Source organism: Equus caballus, chromosome 15, assembly GCF_041296265.1.
Source record: "Equus caballus isolate H_3958 breed thoroughbred chromosome 15, TB-T2T, whole genome shotgun sequence".
Taxonomy (NCBI): domain Eukaryota; kingdom Metazoa; phylum Chordata; class Mammalia; order Perissodactyla; family Equidae; genus Equus; species Equus caballus.
Window position 1 is genome coordinate 90,302,827 of NC_091698.1, and position 12,015 is coordinate 90,314,841.

The window sequence follows — 12,015 nt, forward strand, 5'->3', positions numbered from 1 at the left end:
AGTCATCACAGTTTGTTCTAGAATCTTCCATGTGCTCCCTGTCCCAGCCTCCTCCATTCTCTGGGTGCACTCATCACCCAGACCCTCGGAGCGGGTCTCCATCCGTGGTTGGGTTGGCAGAGCTGCCTGACATGCCCCACAACTATAAAACATTCCTGGAGCTGTTGGTTCTATGGGACATCCCCCATCTGCTGGCTGCCTTCTCCTGCTGTTAGCCCGTGGACAGAGGCCTGGCCGTCCCGCGGTACCGACAGGGTCTGGGCCGCAGAGGTTCAGGAACTGCTGCCTCTGTCTTGCTCTAAGGCTCCCACCTGTAATGGCTCCACTCCAGGCGTCCCTGGTGCCTGTAAACCCTCAGGGCTGCAGTGGGCACTCGGAGTCCCGGCTGCCCCCATCTACCCAGACCCGCCATCCTGGTCCCAGGACACTGGCAAGCCCCCAGCCTCAGGCCGGGGACCTGGAGCTTGATGCAGCACAGCGCCTCCTGGTCCCCTGGCAGTGGGTGTCATATGCCTTCTTCTGTCTCCCTTTTCAGGCACCAGATCCCTGGGTGCTGCAGATCTCACCAGCAGAGATTGCTCTGTCCTGGACGCACGTAGCCAGGCAGGGGATGATGGGGACGCTTTTGACTTCTTCAAGCAACAGGACCACGCAGAGGATGAGTGTCCGCCCATCCTAGGCCGGAAGGGCGAAGATACAGGGAAGTCTGAGGAGGAGGAGGAGGAAGAGGAGGCCCTGGACCCTCTGGGCATCATGCGGTAGGTCGCCCCGTTCTGGGTGGGGCCCCCTTCTGACTGCTGCACGCTCTCTGGAGACAGCTCCGCCCCGCCTCCAGGGAATCTGAGAAAACCTGTCTCCCTGAGGCGTCACCCTGCGTGGCCTGGCGCACTCAGAAACTGGCTCTCTGCTCACCCTCAACATCACCCCTGTCTTTGGGGCTGGCCTCGGTGTTACCTGCTCCCTCTGGTCACAGCGTGGCCCCCTGCCCCGCAGCCCTGCACTGTGGCCTGAAAGTGCTGCCCCCAACCCCCGACAGCTCAGCAGCCCAGGCTGCCTGAACCTGGCCGGCTGGCCTAGGAGCCTGAGTTCTCTGTCCAGCTTATCACTGACAGCCTGTGACATGTGGCGTGTGATGGGAGCTCCCTCGGCTGTTTCACTGTCCTTAAAGCAGGGCTTTTTACCTTGGCCCTGCCTCTCTGCAAGGCAGTTATAAGGCTCCCATGAGTCACATGGGTGGAGGGGGCTGGTGACCCATAAAGTGCCAACTGTGTGTGATGCAAGGAGGTAGAGGGACCCCCGGGTATCCTAGCCTGTGGATTCTGTCCCCTTTACACACTGACACATGCACACACACGTGCACTGGCTGGAGAAGAAGAGGCAAGCCAGCTGTGGTCTTGGTGATCTCTCGATGTCCTGATTCTGTCACCTTCTCGTTCCTTGTCTTTTCTTGACCCTCTGACTGTCTTTAGCCAATCATTGACCTGCTCCCGAGCCTCCGCTGTGTGGACTACCCTCATCCTGTGCTTGGGGGAGGGGACTAGAGGCTGGATGAGGCTAGAGAGCCAGACAACTGCTCCCAACGCCTCTCCGACGGGCGCAGGCTGAGGTGTCTGGGCAGGACCTCCCAACCAGATGGAGATGAGGGGAGCCAGACAGACTTAGCCACCCCAGGACCCTCACTTTTTCTTCTTGGCCCAAACGTGCAAGAAACAAGGTGGGAACTGATGTTTTTGAGCACCCGCTGGGCATTGTACTTTGCACTTTGCTCACCGTCTCATTGACACCTTGCCCTGCTGGCAGCTGTCATTATCCCATTTTACAGATTAAAGAAACTGAAGTCTCCAAGTGCCTTGCCTGAGGTCGGACAGCTGGTGAATAACAGTGGTGGCTTCAAACCCAGTTCAGGATCCTGGGCTGTGGAGCCACACTGCCAGGGCTTGAATCCTGGCTCTGCCACTTACCAGCCATGTGTCCCTGGCAACTTACTCCTTTTCTTCAGTTTTCCACAGTGAAAACAGGGTAATGATAGCACCTCTGTCTCGGGCCTCTTGTGAAGATTGAGCGAGTTGTGGTAAGTGTTAGCGCTTCGCTCTTTTCGTGGCCCCATCTTTCTGTCCCACCACCTCCGCAGAGCCAGACCACAGACCTCGGGTGACATCCTCTCTGCCATGACAAGAGCGTCTTAGAGACTCTCTGAAGGTCAGTCAACAGAAGAGGCATGCCTGGCAGGTCCTGTGCAGAAAGGAATTAGAGCCAATTATTCATCAGGCAGGGGCCAGTTCACTTAAGCAGTGTGGAACATACCGTCCTGGGAGCATTGCCCGCCCTGCATCGGCCCTCCTCTCCTGCTAGGATGCGAGGGGAAGTGTGGGGCAGGATGGCCATGACCCAGCCTGGAGGGGATGAGGATTCGCACTCGGGAAAGGTGCCCAGGTGCTCAGGGAGACGGGACCAGAGCCAGAGGAGCTGCAGCACCTTGGCGCCCAGCAGTCAGGCTCCTGCCAGCCCTCCATGGCTGGCCTTGTCCTGGAGGGGGTCAGCGGCCCTGTGGGAGCGGCAGCGAGGTTATGCTGGGAGAAGTCTGTAACGGCCACTCCTTATCAGCCTTGCACAGCCCGCAGGCCCTCCTTGGGCCTTATTTTGGTGAGGATACAGCTTTGTTTGAACCCACACTCTGTTGTTCTGAGTAACCACCCGTGGTGCCAGGCTGAGATGGACGCCGGTGGTTTGTGCCAGCCTTTGGCTGAAGGACACGCTTAGCAAAGTGGCTCCTTTTTTGGGTAGGAAAATGCTCTTTGGGGTTGGCAAAGGCCGCCTTGAATTTCCTACTGGCTCCAGTAGCAGATTGTCGGGGGATGTGTCAGCCATCCGGGGACCCCAGCACCATACTCGGCTCTGCTCTCCGGGGACCTCGTTCCTGAATCCTAGGAGAGCTTAGCACCTAAAAGGGGTCCCAGAGGCTTCAGGCCTTCTGCCAGTTTTTCTTTTAATGGCCAATGTGACAATAGTCGGCGCTGTCGCCTCCATCAGGAATAAGAATAGCTGATGGGTTTTTGTGTGTGTGTGTGTGTGTGTGTGAGGAAGATGGGCCCTGAGCTAACAGCTGTTACTGATCTTCCTCTCTTTTGTATGTGGGATGCCACCACAGCATGGTTTTTTTTTTTTTTTTTTTTTTAAGATTTTATTTTTTCCTTTTTCTCCCCAAAGCCCCCCGGTACATAGTTGTGTATTCTTCGTTGTGGGTTCCTCTAGTTGTGGCATGTGGGACGCTGCCTCAGCGTGGTCTGACGAGCAGTGCCATGTCCGCGCCCAGGATTCGAACCAACGAAACACTGGGCCGCCTGCAGCGGAGCGCGCGAACGTAACCACTCGGCCACGGGGCCAGCCCCCACAGCATGGTTTTTTGATGAGTGGTGTGTAGGTCTGTGCCTGGGATCCGAGCCAGTGAACCCCAGGCCACCGAAGCAGAGCATGCAAACTTAACCACTACACCACCGGGCTGGCCCCCAACTAACGTGTTTTCAGAGCTCGTTAGATGCCAGGAACTGATTAGCCTTTACATGAATAGAAATTTTCTATTCTATTTCATTTTTTTAAAAAGGTCATGACGCACCAAATTGCTTCCAGGACCCATTGTGGGTCTGGTTTGGGAAATGATGCTCTAGGAAACCAGTACTGGCATCGAGCTCACTTTGTGTATGAGGAAGCTGAAGTTTGGAGTCATCCTAGTAACTCAGCCAAATTCATACAGCCACCCATGTCGGATTCAGGACCTGATGCCATCTCCCTGCACTGTCCCTCACTTCCAGTCTCTCAGCAGACTGGAAGGTGGCCAGAGCCCCAGGAATATCCCTCTTTCACAGATGGGAAAGTGGAGGACAGAGTTGAGTGGGGGCTTGTCCAGAGCATTCTGTGTGTGTAGCAGAGCCGTGTCTGGAAGTCGGGCTTCCCCTTGGCTTCTCCTGGGACACCCATGGGCCTGCTGACTTTCTTGCACAGTGCTGCCCACCCCGCCCTTTGGTGGAGAACATTCTGTTCTTTGCAGGTGACTTATGCTTTGCAGGCATGTCTCTGTCCTGTGCCCTCCGTCCTCAGCAGACGCACAGCCCTGCTTACTTTCCCAGCTGTGCGCCGCACCCCACCCCCGAACACCCATCTGGGCCTGGCTCTGAACTTCCTGGAGCAGCCAGATTTCCAGACGACAGGCGTCGGTCCTTCCTGCCATGGCCGCGAGGGGGCGCTGTTGCTCCGTGGCAGGGCCGCTGGAAGGGTGGGAGCCACCAGCACAAAGCCCTACGCAGGGGCCGGCCAGGCGTTTCTTTGTCTGTTACACCTGGTTTTGATCAAGGAAAAGACGCGTTACTGCACTGTTAGAAAGTGCTTCAAGGTAGAAAAACCCTTACCCAGCCCATCCCAACCCTGCTGCTCTCCTGTTTGTGGGGTGTCTGTGTGTCCCTGTCCCCGTGTGACCCACGTCACCGCAGACATAGCACATGCCGTTTTTAGAGTCTGTTCTTTGACTTAGTGTCTTCTCATAGCCGCCTTCTGTGTCGTACGTGGTTTCGCATTTAACTTTCTTTTTTTGGAGACTTCACAGTTCTGAGAAAGATGAAGTTCTACCACAGTAGCTCTGCCTTCTCCTGGAAATGCTGTTCTGGAAAGATTTTTAATTATAACTCAAATAATATATGATTAGTATAGAGAAATTGACAGCAGTTAAAAATTATTACCAAAATGAGATCATGTTATATGTGCCATTCCATAATTTGCCTTTTTTCAGCTTATGTACTGGATCTTTCCAGATCCACAGGTAGACTTCTTTTCTTTTCTTTTTTTTTTTTTAGATTTTATTTTTCCTTTTTCTCCCAAAGCCCCCTGGTACATAGTTGTGTATTTTTAGTTGTGGGTTCTTCTAGTTGTGGCATGTGGGATGCCACCTCAGCATGGCCTGATGAGCAGTGGCATGTCCGCACCCAGGATTTGAACCAGCGAAACCCTGGGCCACTGAAGCAGAGCGCACGAACTTAACCACTCGGCCGCGGGGCCGGCCCCCACAGATAGACTCTACATTCTCGTTCTGTGCTAGTCCGTCAGGTTGATGTGCTGTAAGTGGCATGGGCAGGCCCCTGCTTGGGGACACTGTGGTGTTTCTGTAGGTTTTTGCTGTTATAGGCAATAAGGACCTGTTTCAGGTATGGAGTGTTTATTCTCTGGAGCATCTCTGCCAGATCCCTGCCCCAGAGCAAAGTCCTGAAGCTTCCCTCCAGTGACGGGTTCTTCAAGGTCTTAACCCCCTCTGTTGCAAAGGCCTCTCTGCTTTTCCAAACCCTGCTCGCCTACAAGGCCTGTGGCCCCCCCACCTGTTCCCCAGTGTCCAGGGAGCCCCTCTAGGCCCCAGGTCCCTGAGGACCCTCAGCTTCCTGAGTGACAGGCTGTTTCACGCACAAACATGCCTTCCTGTAAGGCCAGGCCTCCCACTCTCTGCTCAGAGAGCGGAACCAGCGCCCAGGTCCCTGTGCCGTGGCCTCGAGCGGCGAAGCTGGACATTTCGTGGGAATGCGAGTCACATGTTTTGTCATAATTATCTGGACAAATTTTACTTTACCTTCCATAAAGTAGCCGTGTATGTTTTACTATAAAAATAATATTTTATTCCCTACATTTGGATGGACTCGCTCTCCTGGGGTGATTCTCCAAGTTGGTACACAAAGTCGGCCCTGAACGAACGGACTCTTAGGGGCAACCGATGCAGCAGAGCTTTCCACTCTTCTCCTCAGTAGCGAAGTCTTTGGTTCAAGAGAAATCTCATACAAACCCCGATATATAAGACAGACTGAGGTAGAATTGGCCCTGGGTGAGACCGGAGTAGGGACTGGCCCCTCAGCCTCAGCCCACCCCTCAGGTGGCCCTGGGTGTCTCTGCCGAAGGTCAGGGTCCCTCAGAGCATGGTTCGAAAACCACTGGGAAAGCCAGCAAACCTGGGATGTGTGGTCCCCAGAGCCGGGATAGAGGCAGACCATCCCAGGTTCAAATCCCACCTCTGCCTCTTAGCAGCTGGTGGGCACTGGGCAGGCTGCTGAACCTCCCAAAGCCTCAGTTTCCCTCTCTGTAAATTAGGGGTCAAGTCCAGGCCCAGTGGTTGTAAGGCTAAAGTGAGATGAAGGACGGGAAGTTTCCTTTAAAATGTTAGCATGATTGCAGATTTACTTTGCTCTGAAGAAGCCCTTGGGTGTTTAAACTGAACAGTTGAAATGCTGGGCGTTTAAACGGTTGAAAAGGAAAAGGCAGCCTTCTAGGTTCCTACTGTTGTCATGCAAATCTCAGCACCAGGGCCTGTACAGACAAGGCCCTACCTCACCGCCAGGTACACCTCCACCTGTCGGACCTGCGGCCAGCCATCTGTCCCTGGAGGTGGCCAGGTTCCTCACGCAGCCTCTGTCCCGGGAGGAAGGTGCTTGCTTGTCCATCCTTGATGGGCTTAAGTGGTGACTTGACTCCTTGGGGCATGGAGCTTTGGGGGGTCATACCTGCCATTCCCCTGCCTCAGGATGCGCTGGGTTCTTTTGGCAAGAACCCCCCAAATCAGAGCTTTCTTCAAATGACAGAGCCTTTAAACTGTGAGGGACTGGAGGTCAAATCCAGCGTCTTCATGGTGACAGTTGAGGAACCTTCCCTAGGTCACACAGTCGAGGGCCCCATCTAAGCTGGAGCTCCGGCCTCCTGACTGTTGGCCCAGGACTTTCCCGTTACCCCCAGCCTGAGACTCCGCCTGAGGCGGGTGCCGACTTCCCGGGCTGGATGGTATGTGGTGGCTATTCTCCACTGCAGGGACTGCCTGCGCCCCACTGGTCATGTCAGCATTGGGAGGGACGAGTGTGGGAATAAATGAAGACCCCCCCCAAAATGAGACAAGCAGAGGCCATCTGTTCAGAGCTGTCCATAGCAAGGGAGGGGTCAGCCACCAGGACCTGCAATTGGCAGAGGCTCACAGGCAGGCAGGGGCTCGGCAGGGTTTCTGGTGGAAAAAGAGGAAGCTCAGGTGTGCCCCGACTGGAGGCTCTTGGGATCGGGAAGCTGGGGGCCGCTGACTAGGAGTGGGGCCCCCTGCGGCCTAGGTGATTGTTGGGGCAGCATATTTGGCTTTCTCTGGCTGGTCCTGTTAAGTGGGAAGCAGGCAGTTCCTGAGCAAGTGCTGGCCACGGGGCCGGAGCCGGAGCTGCGGAGGTCGTGGGTTGGCTTCCTGGACCCGTGGCTGCAGGCTGTAGGTCAGAGTTCCATTTTACATCTGCTCTGGTCATTGCCCATTAGTCTGTTCAGTCTCTCAGGGCCGTTTTGGGTGTGACCAGGGTTGGGTACTGGCTTTCAGGCAGTGGGTGGCTGAGCCCCTGCAGCTGGACCAGCCTGGTTTCATGGTGCTGCTGGTGCTGTGGTGGGTGAAGGGTGCATTTGGCCCCTGTGCAGGGAAGCAGAAATGTTGTCACCCACAAGCCAGGAAGGGAGGGCTGTCACTGAGGTCCCGATTCTTCAGGGTGGGGCTCAGTGGCTTGGAGAGTCAGGCTGTGACTGTTGGGAAATAGGTCCTTCAGTGTGACTGTGGGACCACAGCAAACGATGGGTGTCTACCCGACAGGGCCCATTTACTTTTTAGGGCCCAGGATGAAGTCTCTTGGGTCAAAAGCATGATGTGAGCTAGACATCATCAGGCAGCACCTGTGGTCACAGGCTTCTGCTTTGCTCTGTGCCGACAGCATACTGGCTCCACTTTGCAGCTTCCAGAGCATTCTTTGTTCCCATTGAACAGATAAGGAAACAGACTCAGAGAAGTGAAATGACTCGCCCAGGGTCATAGCGGGTTCTCCTGCATCTGTCTCCAGTGCTGCTCCCTTGCAAGTGGCCAGAATCGCCCCAGGCCCTGCGGGATGTGGCCTGACTTCCCCTCAGACCCTCTTCCTCCTCCCCCCATGCATCTGCTGCCCAGCTGTTGGGCACTTTGCATATGCCAAGCTCTTCCCACCTGGACATCACAGGGCTGTCCTCCTGCCTGAAGCACAGCTTTCCCAACTCTGCTCATCCTTCAGTCCAGTCCTTTTGCGAAGCTCCCGTTGGAGTGAGGCTGGCTCAGACCCACAGGGTGAACGCCTCTCCTCGGTGATTCACGCTACTCTTCTGGTCAGATCACCGTGGAAGCCCCGTTGCCTGGTGCTGCCACAAATAACATTGTCCTGGAATGAATTTCAGAAGTTCATTTATTGCCACTGTGAGAATTTTCTCTAACTGGGAAAAGAAGCTGAATTTAAAATTAAACAATGGAAAGATCCTTTCTTTGAAAGCAGGAGAGTTGTGTGATTGGAAAGGAAGTTGGTTTCCACACTTGGTTGAGCATCACCCTGGCTTTGAATGTAACTACCTTCATGTTGTCTGTGAGTCCTGGTTCTGGAAGGATCCTCCATCTTCTCTTTAGTCTAAGAGATACCCCTGAATTCAAGTGTACTCAGGTCCCGGACAGTTGGTGCCCATCGGTGGTCTGCTACAGGGGGCAGGTTCATCTCTGGGAACTTGACACGGCCCCCTGGGTGGCCGGAGCAGAGGATGCTCTCATGTGTCAATCACTGTCGCCAGAACTGCTGAGCCACATGGCGGAGGGCCGCTTCTTGGCCTGTCAGAGCTGTCAGCCGCAGCATCTGCTGCCTTTCACTCATGTGCATCCACACCCGCCTGCACAATGTGGCCTGGTCTGGACATCTGTCTTCTATCAGGCACACACAGCAGGAAAGCTGATGTCTGTCCGTGCACACATGTGCGTACTACAGGAACACGCTTCCACATGCCTGCACCCTTCCAGGGAACCCCCCACCTGCCTCATACAACCTGTGCTGTGCTGGAACCTGCACAAATTCAGAGGACAACCCCCTCCTGATGTTCAGGAAGTCAGGAGCTTCAGTTCTCTTCATTGTAGACATCTCTGTTTGAGGCTCAGTTGCTCCTCCCTGGTGACAAAAGTCTAATCATACTGGCCTCCATCATGTCAGTGTGAAGGGTGGGCTGGTGGGCAGGCACAGCTGAGCTGGGAGGTGCGTCCTGCAGACAGCTGGGTGGACGCTGATGGAGACAGAGTGGGGAGGGGATGGCGGGGGTGTCAGGGCCATCGCCTGTGTGTGCAGCCTGAGTCCATGCTCACACGACCTATGGGAGGGGAAGAGACGGCTTGGAGTCTGAGTGACTCACGTCACATATGAAATGCCTGTCCCTGTCCCTGACTCAGAAATCTGGCATCATCCTGGACATGTCCCTTCTGCCTGCTGATCACCTCAACAGTCCAAATTAATAAGCACGTTTGCCTTCTGATGCCCTCCCTGATCTCGCCTCCCCGTCACATGGCCACTGCTCCCCTGGCCCAGGCCCTGATCATTTCTCCATGACCCATGAGCAGAGCTTCCATGGGGGGCCTGGGCCACTGCCCCCCCCTTCACAGCACTGCCCCTGCCGAGGGGTTCCATGTCATCCAGAGTCATCTGGGTTCCTGGTCCCACCCCCTGCAGACCCTCACAGAATGAGGGTCTCCACCCTTGGCACACTGAGGTCACTGCCCACCTCTGCTGCTCACCTCTGGGAAGCCCTCCGGCTGCGTTGGCTCCTTTATCTGTGCTCTGGCTGTCACGGAATTATTGCCTTATGTTGTCGTGATCGATTTATGTGGCTGTGACTCTGCTCGGCTGTGAGCTTCTGGGGACAGTGGCAAGTCTTACTCATCTCTGTGCCCTCGTCACCCAGCACAGGTTCCTGCATGTGGGAGGTGCTTAATGAGTGCTGGGTCATCGAAGCACTGAGCGAATGGATGTGCTGCTTACAGAATGGCCGAGGGGCTGGTGCTGAGGCCACGGAGAGGACTGAGAGATCTTTGGAGGAGGAGTGATGGAGTGGAGGGGCTTTCTAAATAGGGGTCTCTGTCTCAGACTGAACCTGGGACCCCTCTCTCTTCACTCCCTTTCCCCTCCTCCCTGGGGGAGGAGGTAGAAATAAGTCTGGATAAGAGATGTACTGTCACCCTGTCTGTGCGTCTGTTTGTCTGGTATCCTTTCTTTCCCCTCTTCCTTCCTTCCACCATCCATCCATCCTTTCATCTGATATTTGCTGAGTGTCTGCTCTGGACCAAGCCACATGACTGAGTCCCAGAGACTGAAGTTTTGGGGCCAACCAGGACAGGACCCTGGGGCTCTCAGCTATCAAAGCTCTGTATGTCCTGCTTGTTCCTTCTGTCCCTGGAGATGGGTCAGGGAGAGTTGAGGAGGCAGGATAGCCCAGGGCGGAGTGGGGTGCCTACAGACAGTGCCTGCCTGAGTAGCCCCACAGGCCCCACATTCACAGTATTTCAATTCAAGACAGCAAAAGATCAGAAATGTCTCCAGAGAGAAAAACAAGCACCTTCATCCAATTTGAGATGAAAACGCACATAGCAGGAAGGTCAGGCCCGACTCGCGTTCTCAGAACAGAAGCAGGTGCGAGAAGGGGAATTACTGAAATCTCAGATGGCTTCTCCAGAGATAATCAATCATGTTCACTCACTCTTGCTTCCTTTGTTCCTCAGATGGTTCCCTTCTCTCTTCTTGCTCTGCCTCCTGGTCCCTGGGAAGCCTCTCTCGCCCTTGCGGGGTGCCTGTGTGCTGGGGTGGGTGGGAGCTTGCTTCCCCGGGAGCTGTGTCAGGGCCTGCTGGTTCCCGAGCGGGTGGACCTGCGGGCAGTGCCCTCCCTGGGAGCTGCCGTCCTGGGCCGGGGGTGCTCCGCCTTCACGGCCGCAGTCACTGCCCGTTCCAGGAGCGGGCCAAGCAAGAGTAGCTGTGAAGGGTAATTGAGGGGCAGCAGTGGGCAGAGCCTGCAGGCCCCGGGCCGGTCCAGTGGCTCCAAACCTGACTGGTCGTAGGATTCCACAGGTACTCAAACACAGCTTCCCGGCCCACCCCTAGGGTTCTGACTCAGTAGGTCTCAGCTGGGGCCGTCTCTGCTGGCCTGCCCCCAGGGCCATGGCCTCTCTTTGGCACTCACTTCCAGCTGTCATGAGAGCTGAACTGGCTCGGCCTGATCAGTCAAACAAAAGGGGGAAAATGTTGGAGTAAGAGCAGGCCACCCTGAGTCCCTGAGTGATGTGAGGAGCTGCCGCTGAAGTTTCCAGAAAGCACATGCTCTTGGAATGAAGTCCAGGCCCGCTTTCACCTTGCCCAGTGTCACAGGCAGGGCCTGGGGCTGGCGCCAAAGCAGAGGTGTGTCCCTGGTGGCCTATGAGTAAGCGCGTCTGGCTTGTGTCTGGGACAGAGAAGGAGCAGGGATGGGTGCATGGGGCTCCCTGGCACAGCCCCTGTTACTGAGTCTCTGCTTTCCCTCTCTGCCTTCAAAATGCGCTGCTTTCTCACAGAGAACGGGGGAGAGAGCCTGTTGTCCCCACCTGTGCTGTATCTCCTTCCTGTTCATGGGACACTTTGAGGGGGCCAGAGACTAGGACCATGAGCGTGGCTGCCCTCACTTCTAGTCACCCTGTCTACTGTGTGGCCTTGAGTGGACACCCAGCTTCCCTGAACCACTGTTTCTTCATCTACCCAACAAGCCTGACAGAGATCTTCCCTCCCGGGCTCCGGCCCTAAGCGTGGAGGTGTGCTCCGTCCTGCAGCCTCCCAGCAGGGCATTCCCAGCTTTCGTAGCTTCTCCCCGTCTCAGCTGGGCACTTAATGTTCTAGAGATGTCTGAATCCAGCCCATGGGAATGGTTGCTCTGAGCGCCCTGCCCTCCAGCACCCGGGGCCACCTGCTGCTATTTTTATCTGCTCCCGGTTAGTCTGCACCACGGTTTAGGGCAGAGCCAGCCTCTCGGCTCAGTTTAGCCACATACTGTTGCGGGCATGAGCTCAGCTGGTGACCTCGGCCCGGTGGAACTGCCCTCCAGGCAGACAGGGAAACCGGAAATCCCATTTCCAGTAAAAAGCTGGTTCTCATTGTTTGCAGGAGGCTTCAATGGCTAATTAGGCAT

General features: G+C 55.5%; 1 protein-coding gene across 1 annotated transcript in view; it reads left to right on the forward strand.

The window, feature by feature from the left end:
• HS1BP3 (HCLS1 binding protein 3) overlaps window positions 1–12,015 on the forward strand; it is a 33,704-nt gene that overhangs the window by 11,791 nt on the left and 9,898 nt on the right. The window contains exon 4 of the mRNA XM_023619451.2: window positions 536–758. Coding sequence (XP_023475219.1) covers window positions 536–758 — 223 coding nt within the window. The remainder of the gene's footprint in view (window positions 1–535; window positions 759–12,015) is intronic.